At 40.6% G+C, this 17,882-nt stretch overlaps 2 protein-coding genes across 4 annotated transcripts in view; one reads left to right on the top strand and one right to left on the bottom strand.

Moving 5' to 3' along the window:
• The window catches only part of lrtm2a (leucine-rich repeats and transmembrane domains 2a), a 29,668-nt gene extending 19,969 nt beyond the window's left edge, over positions 1–9,699 (top strand). The window contains exons 3-7 of the mRNA XM_084345456.1: positions 1,021–1,247; positions 2,057–2,182; positions 2,686–2,774; positions 3,809–3,966; positions 5,103–9,699. Of these exons, the coding sequence (XP_084201582.1) occupies positions 1,021–1,247; positions 2,057–2,182; positions 2,686–2,774; positions 3,809–3,966; positions 5,103–5,626 (1,124 nt within the window). The 3' untranslated portion in view covers positions 5,627–9,699. The remainder of the gene's footprint in view (positions 1–1,020; positions 1,248–2,056; positions 2,183–2,685; positions 2,775–3,808; positions 3,967–5,102) is intronic.
• Positions 1–17,882, bottom strand: part of cacna2d4a (calcium channel, voltage-dependent, alpha 2/delta subunit 4a) — an 89,884-nt gene that overhangs the window by 53,938 nt on the left and 18,064 nt on the right. For 2 of the 3 annotated variants that reach the window (XM_084345453.1, XM_084345454.1), the window contains exons 21-28: positions 17,660–17,727; positions 17,533–17,578; positions 17,305–17,402; positions 17,033–17,126; positions 16,799–16,891; positions 15,814–15,941; positions 14,861–14,989; positions 13,872–13,937 (exon numbers count right to left, since the gene is read on the bottom strand). In XM_084345453.1, coding sequence (XP_084201579.1) covers positions 13,872–13,937; positions 14,861–14,989; positions 15,814–15,941; positions 16,799–16,891; positions 17,033–17,126; positions 17,305–17,402; positions 17,533–17,578; positions 17,660–17,727 — 722 coding nt within the window. Of the gene's footprint in view, positions 1–13,871; positions 13,941–14,860; positions 14,990–15,813; positions 15,942–16,798; positions 16,892–17,032; positions 17,127–17,304; positions 17,403–17,532; positions 17,579–17,659; positions 17,728–17,882 lie in introns of all 3 variants that reach the window. The other variant, XM_084345455.1, reaches the window with a different exon arrangement.

Below are 17,882 nucleotides of genomic sequence, written 5' to 3'. Positions count from 1 at the left end.
ATGAAAAGGAATGAACGAAAAGGCCTGAGAAGACAGATGCAAACAAGGACAGGAAAGCAGCAAAAAAAAAAAGAAAAAAATGTTCAGAGGGCCAAAAACAAAAACTTGAAACAGAATGAAAGAGGAAAATGGAAAGAAATGGAGATAATGAGTGGAAATGATGAAATGATTGTAGTCTTCTGGAAAACAATGAGTTGAAAATGAAATAAAACAGAGGGGATTTCCCTCCTCAGTGTCGCTCAGTCTGCTGAGATGCACACAAATACACACAGACAGACAAATAAAAGGTACAAAAAAAGTACAGCTCTTATTCTAAGGAGATGGTTAAATGACTTTGCAGAATCAGAATAGACTGCTGCCATGGAAATGCTGGCAAGACTCGGCTCGTCACACACAGGGACAAAAAATTAATATAACTAGTCTGGCCATGTTTTGGTTCTGCGGTAATCTTTCAGACAGAATATGACTTAAGCAGGATTTTTTCCCGAGTTTCCTCAGCTTCTGATCACACAAACAGGCAGAATCGGAGCTCTGCGTGGTTTTCTTGAAGTTTAAACATCTGTGAAAACCTCTCTTGTGTGGCACAAAATGGTGGAAATGGAAATTTCCTGTGTTATTCCAGCATTTAAATAGCATATCAAAACCACCTTGGGCACAGGAAGGTATTTCATTAGGCCTGAGATGCTGTTTCCTTCCTCCGCCTAGTCTTTCTGTTTTTTTTTTTTGGTTTTTTTTTAACTCTACAAGCCTCTGTGTCAGAGATGGTTCTGGTTCTACTTTCTGTACTTTTTTTTTAAAATACATCTCACAAAATGTACAGCAATAAATTGACTAAATGCTGGAAAGCCATGTTGACCATGTGTCTCACAGCACAAATGGCAAACTGAACTTATACATCCATTGTTTCTTCCCCTTTCTATTCAGTTCTTCTCTGCTCATCCTAATTGGCTTCCACAGTGAAAAGATCATTCACTGGAATAACTAACTAATCATGTTTCTTCTCTCTCTTTTCTCCTCAAGTCTTCCTCTGTGTCCTCTGCCTCCTGGCAGCGCTGCTGCCGCCTGCCTCCTCCTGCCCTTCTCCCTGTCTCTGCTACTCAGACGGACTGGTGGACTGCGGGGGCCGGGGTCTCTCGTCTCTGCCACCCCTTCACCTCCTGCCTCCGGGGAGTCGCTCCCTCCTGCTAGCCAACAACAAGCTCGCCTCGCTGGGAGCCTCTGCCTTCGCTAACCTCTCCTCCCTAGAGGTCTGTGGCCCTTTGTTAACTGCTGTAGTGAAAGTTTTGAACATGTTGTGTGTGTTGTTACGTGCTGTTCAAGGTGCTGTGTAGAGTGTTTTCTGCCCCCAGGACAAACAGTGATATGTATGGTGAGACTTATATTGAGCACACTGCAGACAATCTTTGCTCTCAGTCTGCAAAGTTAAGAAAAGTTGACATTTTCTACTTTCTATTAGCATATTGTGTGCAAAGCACAGCCAAGTTGGTATTTAAAATATAAGAGCAAAAAATGACGGATAGTACTGCAACTGCCAAAGAGGCTGAGTAAAAACAACCTCATTAGTTTCAACCTCTGGCTGTGGTTCACTTCCAGACATAAATATTATTACTGTGTGTTATTTAGTACATCAAATACAAAGAAATGTCAAAACTTAACAGTAAAAATTATTTATCTTATAACTTGTGAGTCCATTCTTAATCGATTCTTTCAATAAAAAATATACTTTATATTACCACATATGATTTAAACCATAAATCCCAAAGTTCAACTGAAAGACAATTTACTTACTCTACAGTATGTAGATTTTTGACACTTATCCTACCACTGCACTGGCTGTGAGTTACTCTAAATCAGTGTCAGCTTAAGGTACAAAATGTGCATTAAGAGTTTTGAAGCAGTTAATCTATTTTAATAGATTCCTCAAGGTCTTATGAATAAAGTCTCTCTGAAAGGGTTTCTGACTTTTTACATTTCAATTTTCCATTCGAAAATCCTTTTTTAATAAGCAAAATGTGTATGTAAGTGAAAATGTATTTTTTGTATGTGTGTATTTCAGGAGCTGGATCTCTCTAATAACTACCTGGACAATTTACCAGCTGGATTATTCAGAGACATGTCCAACCTCACGAGACTGACTCTGCACAACAACTCACTAACAGTAATGGACAGAGAACTCTTCCAGGTAGCCACTAACAATTACACAACAACACACTTGGTACAGTCTATAGTACAACTCACTAACAAGGCCTTAACACTCGTGTTTGTCTGTCATGTAGTGTGTGAGATACACCAACAGATCAGTCAATCCGCTAATATGCAGACACCGCTGCTGATACACTGTTTCAACTCCTGGGTGAGGCTCTGTTTAGGAGCAGAGCCAACCTGAGCTCATATACATGACTGGGCTCCCGTCCAGGTGGTAAATTAGTAATAAACCATTTGCTCAACACTTTCATCCACTTTTATCTGAACCCAAGCAGCCTGCAGGATGAACTTGTGTCATGACTTCACTGGGGACCCTAAATTATACAAGATTAGCCCATCAAGTGATGCTATCTGTGCCTCTTGGCAGCAATGAAAGAAGTCAATAATACTAATGTGAGTTGTGGGAGAAGTCTACTGTGTAGTGCTGTATTATTTGAGCACAGATGGATAAATGAAAAGCTTGTTCTGATGTTTCTCCAGGGTTTGGGGGGTCTTCAGAGTCTGGATCTGTCCCTGAACGGTCTGTCCTCTGTTCCTCTGGGGGTACTGGACGAGCTGCAGAGCCTCAGGTAGACACCAACACATATTTTAAGAAGTATAACTTTTACCATCAAACTAGCACAATGGCTTATTGGAACTGATTAACTGGTGTAGCTATAGCAGAATTGGCAATAAGTCCAGGGTGATATGGCAGAAATCAATATATTAAAGTGGCAATATGTGAGGATTTTAGTTGAAAATGTAAAAAAAAATGTACCAAAATGATCAATTTGTATAAATTGCAGTTTTGACGTTACGTTGTCTATGTATTCTGTTGCAGCAATATCAAATGAAGTAAGCATACTAACCAGCTAGCTCCGGTCCAAAGCTCCTGTGCTAGTGGTGTAAACACTTACATGCTGTCCAAACCGCTAGCTGCACAGCTAACTGAGCTAAGTAGCTAAGGGCAGCTGTTGTTAGCAGCAGTTATTGGCTACTCTGGTGATTCATATTTGTTTTGAGTATGAAATTGTCAGGTGGCTTTAATATTCATAGTCACAAAAATGTACCTCCCAAATCAGTTTACAGTATTTTATTTTATACATTTTTTTATTTGAGTATTTCTAATTTAGCTTAGATTGCCTTGAATAATTTCAGAGACTGTATTTTGGCTGCAGTGATAATTTTTGTTGTTGATTAATCTGTCAATTATCTTTATGACTTACTGATTATTTGTTTGGGCTATAAAATGTCATGAAATAGTGAAAAATGTCAGTGTCCCAAAGATGACATCCCCAAGTGTCTTGTTTTGTCCATAACCCAAGAAAATATTCACATTTTTACTGTTTTTTTATTTTATTTCTTAATTTGGATCATAATAGTTGGCAATTAATTTAATAGCTGACAACGAAAGTATTAATCATCGCAGCTCTAGTACAATAACACGTTTGGGGCATATCATCAGTTTACAAATAAAATGAAATTCCACTGATGATAAAGTTGAATTATTGCCCAATCGTTGTAGTACAACACACATATTGGCTGACATTTTAAATCAGTGCCACAAGGGTAAATTCTTGACTTCTGCAAATAATTAATGACTTCTATTCAAATTATTTCATAGGTGGCTGTCTCTAGCGGGTAACAGGCTTCATGGTTTGGAGAGGGCAGCATTTGAGCCGCTTGCCAACCTGCAACACCTGGAACTGGGACACAACCCCTGGGAATGTGACTGCAACCTCCGTGATTTCAAACACTGGATGGAGTGGCTGCTGTACAGAGGTAGATGTTTGATTTATGTTCGAGGAGCTTTTAAAAGCAGCTTCTAGCGGCAGCACAATATAACCGTGTGTGAATGCGCATTACCACGCTCATTGTGTGTACTGTGTGTTATCCACGTGTCTCTGCAGGCTGTTAATACATCAGATAACCACAGCTGCTCTCTGCTCTCTCTTCATGTGTAAAAATCTACATTCACCTCAGCGCCTCAGGCCTCAGCTGCCCCGCTAATGAAGCATCTCTTCTCTTTTCTGCTCCATTCTCCCCTTTGCTTCATTCTGCTCTTTTCTGCTTTGCTGGGCGCTACTCTCCAGCTCAGTTCGGTACACTTCAGACAGAGACCGACACACGGTGGACGTGATAATTTAATAATCATCAGGGCAGCAGAGAAAATTACAAAGGGGCTTTTTCGTAGTTGGACACGAAAGCATGACAGTAGCTGCTAAAAGGGTAGATAATGCACGATATGTGCAATAGAAAGTAATACAAAGCGCAGAACAAGTGTGAAATGCTTGTCGACAGCAGCCTGTGTTGACTACTCTCTCCTGCAAACCACTTCAAGCACACACAGCTGAGATATTTGGAGATATTTGGAGAGCGGGTGCTGTTTGCAGTGGGGATTCTTTTGTCACACGCTGTGATAAAAGCATCTGGGGCTAAATACCACTTCCCTCATTCTGCCGTTTTTATTATCCTACGTCTTTATCTCATTGTTTCTGTTGCTTTACGTATCCGAGGGCGCAGATCAATGGCTTTCAAACACGTGACCCGGAGACGAATACTATGTGCAGAAACAAATGCAGCATGTGATGATAACACAGCAGATCCCCCACCCTCCTGCCGCCTGTGGGAATTAGTGACTCAGATATTTCTCTCTTCCACACATACACTAGAGCTCTGCTGAAGCTAGGCATGTCATCTCATGAATTATAGAAGGGCTTAGTTGAGGCTATCTCCAACTTAGTGTCGAGGGCACAGCAAACTCTGTGTGTGTGTTAAGTGATGTATGACTCATCCTAGTGTTGGTTCAACCGCCCCCCTCTCTCTCAGTTAATTGGTAGTGCTTTAGAGGCATAAGGCATTTTATAAATGACCTCTCCCTGTCCTCCTGTCTCTGCACCTCTTTCTCTCTCCGTCAGGGGGGAAGGTGGACGCGGTGGAGTGCACACTACCGAAGGATCTGCGTGGGCGAGACATCCGTGGCGTTCCAGTGGAAATGTTCAACTACTGCCTCCAACTTGAAGATGAGAATGGAGGAGGAGGAGGCGAGGGTTCCCGTTCTGGACAAGGAGGCGTTCCTCCCTGCAGCAGAAACGCTCTTGGCCCCAGTGGGGCAACACCAATTTCTGACAACAGCAACACTGCTGATGACTCCTCTTCAAACACGGGAGGAGGAGGAGGAGGCGGAGATGCCCCGTCGGATTGTGTCCGCGCACGTTACCGGCCTGTGAGCGTGCGCCGCGCCATCGGCACAGTGGTGATTGCCGGCGTGGTGTGCGGCATCGTTTGCATCATGATGGTTGCAGCTGCGGCTTACGGCTGCATCTACGCCTCGCTGATGGCCAAGTACCAGAGAGAGCTGAAGAAGAGGCAGCCGCTGATGGGAGATGGAGAAGCAGACGGGGAGGACAGGGAGGAGAAACAGATCTCCTCTGTGGCCTAGAGGAGTGACGGGACGGGGGAGGGTTGGCATGTGAAAGGGTGAAGGTTGGAAGGGGCGAAAATTAAAAGGGCTTGAAGAGGAGAGAGATGGAAGAGCTTGTTTTATGCACACAGACAGTTATGGTATCTCTCCCTCTGATTCTCAAACTGACACCTTTCTCCCACTTTGTGTCTTCCTTTCTTGGTCCTCTTTCTATTTTTAACCTTCTCCCTCTGTGTCCTACTCTCTAACACACACATACCTTATCCGTTTCCTGATTTTTCTCCTCCATTTGGAGGCATTCTCACTGCAGTATTTGTTACTAATCATCCCTCCAACTCGCCTACCAACCACCTACTGCTGCTCTTGGCTGCTGCTGAATTTACCATTATATTGGCTGAGAAAAAGAATTATCTGGTACTCTCTCTACCATAAAACATATCATTTAAGCTGTTGCAAGACACTTATGGTGTACAACTAGTCAGTATTTCTCAAACTGGATGAAATTTTCAGGGATATACAGCATGTATGGCGTCGACTGGACCAAGATTCAGATTGATGAGCAGAATTTGTTGCATTAGGTAGCGCCCAGCTCTCATTTTGTTTGCATTTTTATGTCCTATTCAAAGCCAGTTCCTCCAAAAAACCAAGACCCCTGCCCAGATTCCTTCACCCTCACCTGGCCTAATGCTCCTCTGACGTTCCCTTGGACCTCAAAGAAACAGTCAGTGTGGAAAACCTTGGGGGCAATGAGGGAAACGTGGATGAACACTAAGCGATGTCATTTATATAGCCAAGGCCTCTCAAGTGCTTTGTTGCAGAGAGAACACTGGGGATACATACAGATAATATGTTAATAGGAGATCAAACACAGAGCCTCCTGAGTCTTTCGTCTCTTGAGGCTTGTTAGGGATGTTAAATATGGAACAAGAAACCATTTGAATTGACAAAATGATTATTCATTGATGAATAGACCTTTAAAATAGAGGAGATCAGAGACAACGGTTACATCTGGACCAGATTTTTTTCTTCCTTGATCTTCTATGGACCAATAACATCCACCAGGCATCACAGCCTGGAGCTGTGTATGAGATCCTACAATGAATCTTAACAATCAGTTCGACAGAGAACCAACCATTTTCACTGGAATCGTCTGTATTTGTCACTTTTCCTCAGAATGAAGGGAGGCCCTTGTTTACTTGATCCTTGATCAGTGACTGGACAGACCAGAAGCCTCTTATCGGGGTGAAAAAGTGGTCAAACAAATTTTCTGGTATTTCTTTGACTAAGCTTCCAGGCTGGTTCAGAAATGTATTCACAATGGTTTTAATGAAGTTGTAGAGATTTTATGGACCACAGACTTTGCTTTAAAGCAAATATTCTTTGTTCAGAGCAAATTTTCAGACTGGTTTCAACCCTCAGAGGTGAATGTTTGCTACTTTGGCACGGAAGCACTATCTCAGAGAACCCTGTCTCCTGGAAAGGACTACAGAACTTCATCTAAGGACTACAAACTTCAGACTTCCTGCACTTTATTTCCCTTATCAGATGCCCTCTGGCCTTCCTCTTCCTCCCCCCTTCCCTGTCTTTCTTTCTAAAATGGACATTTTGCCCAGAGGGATTATAACGAACAAAGGATTAAACAAATAGACGCTGCTATTTTCCCCCCTCCTCCTCCTCCTACTTATCATCCCTTTATCTCTCCATCCATCTTTCCATCCAGTGCTATTTATGGAAAGTTTTTCACGCTTCCTTCAAGACTTCCACCTAGTTTCTTTCCTCTCATCCACCCCTCCTCCCATACTGTTGTCCTTGTGTTTTTCCTGAAAGGTAAGCAATATGCAATGGAGGTCGTGTCACCTTTACATGAAGATTTTGTTGCAGCCAAAGAGTCCCTCTGTTGTAAACTTAGTAACCATTACTCAATCAAAAGAAATCTGTTCGATTAGCATTCTTAATGCATTCACAAAAGGTTTGTTTGTTTGTTTGCTACACACAGTTTCTTTATTTATGCCCTGAAATATTTATGTCAGCTTTAACATTTTACAGTTGTGTCTTCAGTGATAAACAATCCCAAAAATCTGACTTTCATTGCATATTGCTCCCCTGCAGTAGGAGGACTATTGTTCCCTCTCAATTTTTAATTGGCTGGAAATAAACTTATATTAAACGTGTGTTATCTTATACCCGGATATGATGCAGATAAATATTATTATATTAGTCTCTAATATGGTGTGTTGGCCCAACGATCCCCGAAATGTTTTTTGATGTAACTGTTTATTGTTTTTTCTGTATCAATTCATGATGTTTGTCCTTTGTTGTGTTAATGACTTCTATGTTTTGTTTTGTTTTATTTTAGGTTTAAATATCTCTGTAATGTTTGTTTATTTGTCGTGTTCATTTATTTGTGTTCAGTAGTTTGTAAAGTTTCTGCAGGAGGCATAGAGAGAGTTTGGCCATTGAGAGTAAAAACTGCTGCCACGTCTCTGAAATATATCATTATTTAGCATAGGGTTACGTTTTTGTTTCAATATTATTGTTTTAGAGATGCACTAATCGACTGGCCAGGGACTGCAATTGGCCAGTTTTCAGCATGATTGGCCGGTCAGTATCAGATATATCCAATTCTGTGCCGGTCTGATTTACACACATTTCACCAGGGCCCAAATGGGACCGCCGGCCCGTACTGAAAGGAAGGAACTAAATATTTTATGTTATTTACTTGTTTCATTTTCAGCGGCGCATTAAAGACAGACTCCTTTTTACCTTTCACAATAAGAGTCCCAGTTATACCAGTATATGTGCGGGACTGCTTATTAGGTAAAATTCACTTAAACATTTCAGCAACAGGCCATTAAAATAACGTGTTTTTTTTATATTAGTTACTTAATAGGCAGTGTTTTTAATACAAACATGCAACTGAATGTTCCATTAGAAAGAGCTATGTTTGTGTATGCTGTTAATTATAGTTCATAGAAAGAAAGAAAATCAGAATCGAAATCGGCAGGTCAGACTTTTAAAAAAACTGAAATCAGCCAAGAAAAATGCAGTCGGTGCATCTCTGGATTTTTTTCATGGAGTGTTATAGGACCAACTTTATCTCCTCCAAATAATTTTTCATTAGCATTTATGGAGGAACATTCAGCCCGTATTGTAGCAGTCAGGATATCAGGCAGAACATTGACAACATGTTGCGTTTGAACCATTTAGCAATTGGTTATTATTTCTTCAATATCCAAACATGATAGCTAGTATGGTTAAGCTGTCGCAATGATATGACAACTAAACCAAGCTGGTAAAGCTTTAGCGAAAGCTTATGTCATAAAAAAGCCAAGGTTAATGCCTTGTATGAGATGGGACATGAGAGAAACCAGTGTTGAAGACACACTCCTATCTTCCACCGAGACTTCCACACTGTTACATTTTCCTGCATTTCTAAAAATCACACAACTTCTTGCATCAGAATATTTGCATATAAATACTATTTGCCGGAGCTTGAGCTGGTGGGAAGTCAAGATGCACAAAAAAGATGGATTTTATGATCCTTCAGTCCAGTCCTCATCAAGTTTGCACTGCAAATTAAGTCTGGAAGCACTTTAGCAACATGGTACAAAAGGAAAAAGGTCAAAATAATTTAGATACTGATCTAAATTAATAATTGGCACTTCCAGGGCATGTGTGACAGCATAATAAAGTGATGGATACATGACAGGTGTTAACATAGCCATGAATTCTAAAGGGACTCTGGGGCAGTAACTGAAAGAAAGGCAATGACTATACTCTGTCTATGAATGTAGAAACATCGTCCTCTCACCTCCTGGTCTGCAGGTCTCGTGTTGTTGGTAGCTAAGTATCTTAGCTAGCTGAAACCTGTTCCTATAGCCTGTGTATGTAAAGAATAATAAATTCTAGTTTGTTACGTAAAAACTGCAGCAGCCATGATGACTGAGGGCCTCAAAGACTATATTGCCCAGAAATCTATGGTGTGTTGTGTTATTATGATGATTGTGATTATGACGGTGATGATATGATGATGGTGACAAAGCATTTCCTGCTCAATATGCATTGATTTAAATAAAAACATATCACACTTATGTCAAATTTACATCCACTGTTAAGCTTCGACAGACTACAATATCTATTTATCCTTCCAAAGCAGAAAACTAAAGTGGTGTATTACACATAGTTTCAAGTCAAACACAAATTACATTTTTGGCGATAGAGAAAGCCAGATGTTGTGAATATGTGTGAGAACATGATGTTGTGAGATAAAGGCAGAAACTGAAGAAGGAATATATGCACAGGGTCAAATGAGATCATAAATCAGTCATGATAACATCCCACCTCTATACTATACCTTATCTCATTTTCTCTGTCCCATGTCCTCTCACCTCTCTCTTTCTCATCTTCTCTCTCCTCTCACTTATCATGTCTCCATTTATCTTTCTGTCGCCTCTCCTCCCATCATTTCTGTAGTCTTTTCACCTCCGTTTCTCTCATCTCTGCCTTCTTTATCCTCTGCTCTGTTTGGTCCATTGTGTCTCTTTTTCACCCCTCTCTCCTCCTCGTTTTTATGCTTATTCCCCGCTTCCTCTCCTCCTCCCCCATGTCAAATATCCTCTCTCTATCCTTTATTCTTTACATACACTCTCTCTGTATTTTTTATTTACCTCCTTATCTCTCTTTCTTTCCAGTCTGCTTCCCTGTCAATATGAGCGCATTAGGTTTATTTACATACAGCCTGTCACTTCTGCCACAGAGATATACTAATCCATTGCTGAGCCTTAGAGCAGCATAAACACAGTCTTTTTTGTAGTCACTGTTGACTGATTTTGGATCAGCCCCTGAAATACCAAATCCCTGGCCTCCATCACCAGGAGCAGAAATTAAATCTGCCTCCAAATCAGCATGAAAGCTAAAAACAAACTGCAATGAGACACCGACGGGGGAAACTGACCAGATTCTGTTCAGACAAACACTGACACTCAGTGGTCAGAAATGGAATTAAAATCTTTGTAGCTGCTCAATGCTATTCAAATGTTGATTATTAAATTGCAATTAACAGAAACTCATACATTTTCACTGAAACACAGCTACGTTGCATTAACTAGCAGCTTTCCATCCACTGTGTTCGTCATTAAGTGGGCATCTAATGATTTAAGAGGAGACACTCCAGGTGAAAAAACTGTGATTTTGTTATGTTTTTTCTTCCAGAACATGTCTACTTTCAGACTAGTGAGAGGAAACGTCCAAAATATACATGTAGGTGTTCAGATTTCTGCAAATTAGAGCATATTTAAGGCAACATTGTGTAACTTTTTTACCTTAAAATAGAAGCTTCAACATCATTTTGATGGTACAGTGTCTTGTAATAGGGTGAATGGTGTCTCTCAGCCACTCCGCCCCCCTATCACTTGTTTCTGCACTATGTAACTTCAGTGTAGATATTTAAGTAGATAATGACTTGATCGCATATTTAACCATACAATGTTCAAAAACTTGAAATACGATAAATAATATAACATTTAATATAAGTAATCAATCTGTTCTCTGTTATTATTGCTATACAGTTAAAATCTACCTTATTCACCTGTAGTGTCTCCCAATATTTTCAAAATGCTACAGTATCATTAACTACATCTGCAAACCTGCACATGGCAGTGTAGGTAGTCAGAAAGTCATGTCAACTGAATGATCCCAGTTCAGATGACACTATTCTACTGCTTTTATAGTGTAACAGAGCTGTTTTCTGTGTTTTTTGTGTATAGTGTTTACATGGCATTTTCTGATCTTTACAGCAGATGCTAACTCATTCAAACACTACATGAAGGAATTTGTAATACACACAACAAATACAGTACAGTAGAGCTTTGCGGTTGTATGCATGTATGACGAGACAGCGTTTGAAAGTCCTCGTGTTCAGAAAGTAAACGTGACCCACACTGATGCAGTACCACGTACATGTGAAGGGGAAGTAAGCGCAAAAAGGAAGGAGAGAGAGTGTGTCACGACAGGGAAAAAGAGAGTAATGAGGAGAGGAAAAAGGCTGAGAAAAAAGTGAAGCGAGACAGGTCTGACAGCTTCCGAGGAGAGAGGCCGAGAAAAGAGAGAGATGTATGTGAGGCTTTAACAGGGTGAGGAGGAGTGTCAAAGGGTGAAACACGATAAGTAGTGTGCGAATGTGTGTTTGAGTGCGTGTGTATTCCTGTGTGAGGGTGTGTTAAAGAAAGTCAGACTGAGCCAGCCCATAAAACATTGATACTGCATTTCCCTCTATGTTTTTGTTAAAGTGGAGCTGCTTGTAGGAAAGCTGTCCCACTTAACATCCAGTGATGCAGCGGTGAAGACAAACTCCAACGTCCTCATACAGGTGACCAGCGTATGACAGTGTACCATCAACATACATTGTGCTTCCAAGTAAATGCTGTTTTTAGATATAATAGTTAATTTACATGTAACTAAGGAGGTACACTAGGATATAGCAGAGCTCCGGATTTGACATACTGTGACGTAAACGTTTCCAAAAAAGCAGAGAAAGAAAAGTATGACGCAAAATCGAGAAAAAAAAGAGAAAAATGGTTCAAATGAGAGGCAGTGAGATTAAGAGAGCGACAGAAGCACATCTATTTTGAACTCTTTCTCACTTCTCCCTGCTCTGCCTGTTTTCCATTTCCAAACATAACATGATTTTCACACCTGAGACAATTTCTAGGAAAGCTGTGAAATACAGATAAGCGCGTATGTGTGGAGGGTTTTTCTGACTCCGTGTAATGAGACACCAAATGCATGAAGGTAGACACTCAGACAGCACACGCGCGCACACACACACACACTAACACACACGCACACGCTCTCGGGATGCAGCTCTAGAGAGCCCTGTCTCACCCAGATGATTATGAATGATGAGTGTGTCAGTCACAGATGGGCCTCCCAGGACAAAACACACAGTAACACACACATCAGGAGGCAGTGAAACAAAGCCAGAGACTATGAACAAGACAAAATGCTCTCAATTACAGCCCCATAATCCTTCAAGAAAAGATACCACACTCAACAATCAGTAATGAATCCATCAATCAATCAGCAATGAAATTAGAGCTAAGGAGCTACTGAACAACCCAGACACAACAAAGGTACAGTAGTCTCCAAGCAACTCGGGTAAGTAATCACAATAAGAGCAGGACCAATGCATCAGCAGGCAGATATTATAGATGATGTCTGGCTCAGGTTCGTTCTCGACCTTGGAAAGAGAACATTCTCATCCCGAGGAACATTCTGGACCTTCCGATCATATCACACGATCTTCATCAGCAGATAGAGTTTGCGCAGTTGTCGTGGATTTACAGATTTCCAAATTTCCAAATTTCCTATTCATTAGTGCAGTTTCAGAACTGCTTGTTCATGCTGGCTGAGGTGACAGTCTGTTAAACTATCAGCAGATGAAGATCATATGGTATCACAAAAACTCTTCGTGGTAAGACTGACCTCAATTTTTCAAGTGATGTAGACTATTAAAATCAATTCAAATTTCAAATAAGCTTATATTCAATCATGCTGGTATCTTTGAAACAACTGCATTGTTTCCATTGACCTCAGAGTATCAACTACGAAAAACACTGATCAAGTATGGTTCAAATCCCAATGACTGTTTAAACTGTTTATCCTGTTGTGGAAACCTATGGATCGTCACATCTTAGAAAAATTTCACAAAGCTCAAAGTACATTGTTATCTTATCCAGAAAAAATCTTCCAGTGAGTAAAACAATAGAATAAGCTTAATGTGACCAAACTGTGAACGTAAACAAACTAAATCTGTTCTCTTCTCAACAACTTCAACAACCACAGATGCCAGCTTTTTGTTAGTCAGTTTGTCTCAGAGTGAATTCCATTGCCCTTCACAAGTGTTACAGACGAATCAGCACATCAGTACCAAAATGCTGATTGCAAGGTGATGCTTCCAGCAGTCTCCATCAAATCAGCAAGTTCACATCTCATCAAAATATCAACTCAAGGACAGTCAATTTACCATGTGAAACCGCAGGAAAAGACAGACGGAGACAAGAAAGGAAGAGCCAAGAATGAAAGCACAGAGGATGCTTCAAACATGGAGGGATAAAGCGCTTTGCAAGAGCAACGTCACAGTTTAGAAAGAGAAAACGTTGCAAGTATATGTGAGGGAAAGAGAAGCGTGAAGTAGAGGGAGCAGTAAAATAAAATGTGTGTAAAAGACAGACAGTGTGTATCCAAAAAGAAATTATCTTCCTACCTCCAGCGATGGCCGTTTTCTTGCCCACCGTGACAGTGACAGCAGTGGTAGCAATCATTATCCTCCCTGCTGGTAGAGCAACACACAATTAGCAAGAATTCACAGCACTTTATCAATACATGCATGTGGCAACATTGGCGCATGCAAGCGCACATCACAAAAAATACACTCATATTCCTTCTAAACATACACACATGCAGTGTGAGTACCTGCATGCACAGGAACTGAAAAGGAAAAATATCCCAGAATTATTCATTTTCTCACGTACTGAATACATCATTTGTAAGTCTGTGAACACTAGCGGTGATAGTGACAGCTGAAGTGTTAATACAGATATGCCAAAATGTGTTCGAAAATATGTGGGTGACAGATTGACTTGGACTCAGTAGGTAATATTTAATAAAATCATGCATTTGTCTTCTGTGTGTCTAATCACAGCCATCCTGCCAACTGTCACCAAGCCACACATTCCAGCCAGAATGACATTTTTAGCGTTTATGTAACACAGAGTATGAGAGCTAATCGACTAACACACTCATAACAGAAGGCCTCTGTGTGTGCACTATGTGTTTCCATGTGCCCCATATTTATATTTCTCTGAACACCACTGTTTGCCTCCATGATTCTGATGAGACTGATGTAATACAGCCAACAAACTCTATGAAAGCAGATTTTTTTTCTTGAGGATTCATCAAAGATGCATTCAATGCAAATGAACCAGACACCTTACTGGCAAGCCAATAGAGGAGAGGAGGTTCTTATACTTTGGCTTGCATGCTCTTGCAGTGACAGAAAGTGAGAGAAGATAGAGCAGGAGAAGAAGAAAGAGTAAGAGAGCAGAGCTAAAAGACTGCTACAGAGGGGGGTGAAGAAACAGAAAACAGAGTCCGCAGCAGTCATCATGCTTTGAAATCAGGGGTGAGGAAGAACAACATGAGGATGAATAAAAAGAGGAGGCATGCCAAGAATATGTAAAAGTTTTCCTCTACCCTCCTCCTCCTCAAAATCATCATCCGCCTCCCTCTGTTTCCTCCCTCCCTCCTCCGCTTGGAGCTCCAGCTCCAGCTCCTCTGCGCTCAAGGTGGCGCTATAGTCAGCCTCATAGTCCCTGAATATATCTGAACACAACAAACTGTATCTAACATCAACCTAAAACATATATAACACCATTCTTTTCATATCTGTAGGACTCAGAGTTTTACATTTTCTGAAGTGTGAATATCCCATACTGTCCACTATTGTTTTCTGTAACATGAGATTTTAAATCATGTTTAGATTTAGTGCATACATGCACATAGACTTACTTTAAGTAAGAGTAAGAGTAAGAGTAAGAAGTGTATATATACACACACCCTGTATTCTGTCATCGCAGTATTATCAGCCTCATACTCATTGAACATGCTGTATTTCAATAAAATTGCATTTAACTCTGCATGTAGTGAAGATTAAATTCCTGTTCTTTGCTGCTGCCTGAAGCCCTTTGCTACAAACACGTATTTCAAAAGCACATTATAAATATATTTCATTTAAGGAGAGCTAAATAAGAAAATTAGATCCCGAGGCAGAGAAAGACCAGGCTCAAAATCCCATCTGTTTACTGACTTTCATGTCTTGACTATATTTAAAGACGGAGTTATGTGTTAGTATGATGTGATGATAAACATGATGGTTGTTAACTTCATGATTATTCTTACAAATCAAGACTGAACTGCCACAAATAATCATTTTTCAAACCTAACCCTACAAACTACATAAATATACAACAAAGTAAACAGAAAGGAGCAGTTGTAGCCTGCAGGCTGTAGAGAAATGAGCCTGTCACTGAGAGATTTCTGGCTCAACCTGCTGAACACGGTGGAGAAAATTGGAAATAAAAGAGTACAAATAGTGTTTTGTGTGCCTGTGTGTGTGGATGCTTGCTCAGTAAAGGTATGTCCTCTACCTCTAGTCTCTTGTCTGGGCATGTAGTATAGAAACTGTCCAGCTGGGTACTCAGCTGCTCTGCGATACCACACTGGGAAATGGTCCAATGTGAACATATTCTCCTTGTCTGTGGAGGTCAGGAAAGACCTGCGGAGAGACAAAAATAAGCTTTTAAGAAAAAAACCCTACTATCTACTGGCTAAAAATGATAACAACAGCAGAGAAGGACGAATGATGAGAAGATAAAGTGGAGAACTGAAAGATTTGGGGATATCTGAGGTAAGAAAAAAGAGAGTAAAGCATGATATGATAAGAAAAAAGCAGTGAGATGAAGTGGAATATAAATAAAGGGGGAGGACATGATGAAGAAATAGAACAGTGAAGACGTAAAAAGTTAAACTCAAGGGAGACAATAGTAAACATCATCTCCACTGATGCTTTAAAATCCCAGAGAGTAGCTGAAAAACAAAGAAATACTGAAAAAAGTAAAGGACATAAACCAAATACACCAAATGTGCCGTGTGCTTTATGTATTTTCTATTGTTTTGGAGTGTAAAATGTTTAATCAGTTGCATGTCTTGAGTAACTGGACTTTAACTGAGATTCCTTACAGAAAACAATTTCTTCTATTGACCACCAGAGGGCGGATTCCCCCATACCGTAATTTCAGCTTCATTTCATCTCTTTAACTGCTTTAACACCTTATTAAACCCCAGTTTGGGCTGTAGACAAGAACATATGACTAGTCTGGTGTGATGATATATATATTTTTAAATATTTTCCCCTTTATTATTAGATTAATGACAGTTTAAGATGGGCAGGAAGGGGGGAGAGAGAGGAAGGCATGCAGCAAGGAGCAACCGGTTGAAAATGAAACCCGGGCTGCTGCCAAGGACTCGGCCTTCGTGCATGGGCCGGGGCACAGGAGCACGAGATGAGCTACCAAGGTGCCCTATGGTGCGATGATTTTCAAGGTAAAAAATGTATGTGTTTTTCTTACTCACTTGCCAATTCTTTTCTCAATACCAGTGTATCTCTGGAATCTCATCAGGCCTGAACGGGTCCCCAGGAACACCGTCTCTACCCCATCATCCATACTGAAAGAGAGAGAGAAAATGAGACAGGGTAGAGGGAGGTGAAGCAGACAGACAGGGACAAGCTGATGTTTGTATAAATAAAAAGAGTAATCAAAGTCCATGTCTTAATTAAAAAGAGAACTTGTGCAGGTTAATATTTACCCAGATGTGTTGAGCATCAGAGCTGTCCAGTAGGCTTCCATGGGAGCCGTGACCACAGCATCAAACAGGGTTTGTTGCAACAACAGCACATCACCTGTAGAAAGAAAACAAACGGCGTGTTTGAGAATACTGCAAGCTGTGCGAGTGTGTTATTGTCTCTTCTAATTTCTGATGTCTATGTGAACAGACAGTATCCATCTACAAAGGAATTGCAGGGGAAACGTGTGTGTTAGTTTCCCTAGAGCAAAAGTGAAATTAAAGTGTCAACTTACAGTCCAGATCTGGTTCTTTTCCAGTGAGGTATCCCACCACAGCCTGCAGCTGGCTCAGCTTACGATGGGCCGGGTCAATGTCTGTCTCGCAGTAGGTCCTACGAGAAGACGCAAACAAAAAAAACAAAACAAAAAGCAAGATAATCATATTTTTCATTCAGAGCTACAATCACTCACACAGGTGGGAATAATATAAAGTCTATGTTCTGCTAGTTATGCAGTACTCACCATTCATTGGCTATGGTCAGGTCTGGAGCCAGTAAATCATGGAGCCCTGAGGCAAAAAAGAGAAAAGACTGAGAGTAAGACAGGAAGATACAAATAAAGAAAACTAAGAGAGGAAGGAAAGACTTACCCTCCTCGACAGAGACGTTTCCGATGAAGATATATTGGCCATATCCCCTTGTCAACACTATACCCAGACTGTAAAAAACAGAGATGATGAGTTACTTTACTACTTTTTATATTATATGTCAAAGGCAGAATGAATCATGCTCATAAGAACGTTATTTCCAACAACATGTGTTCTTACTCTGAACAAATGTGTCGGCTGCAGCTGTGTTAGGCTCCTATTAAGC

Source organism: Pagrus pagrus, assembly GCF_965226575.1.
Source record: "Pagrus pagrus genome assembly, chromosome: 23".
NCBI lineage: Eukaryota > Metazoa > Chordata > Actinopteri > Spariformes > Sparidae > Pagrus > Pagrus pagrus.
The sequence above is the reverse complement of the archived record's forward strand: the minus strand, read 5'-3'. Positions and strand labels throughout refer to the sequence as shown.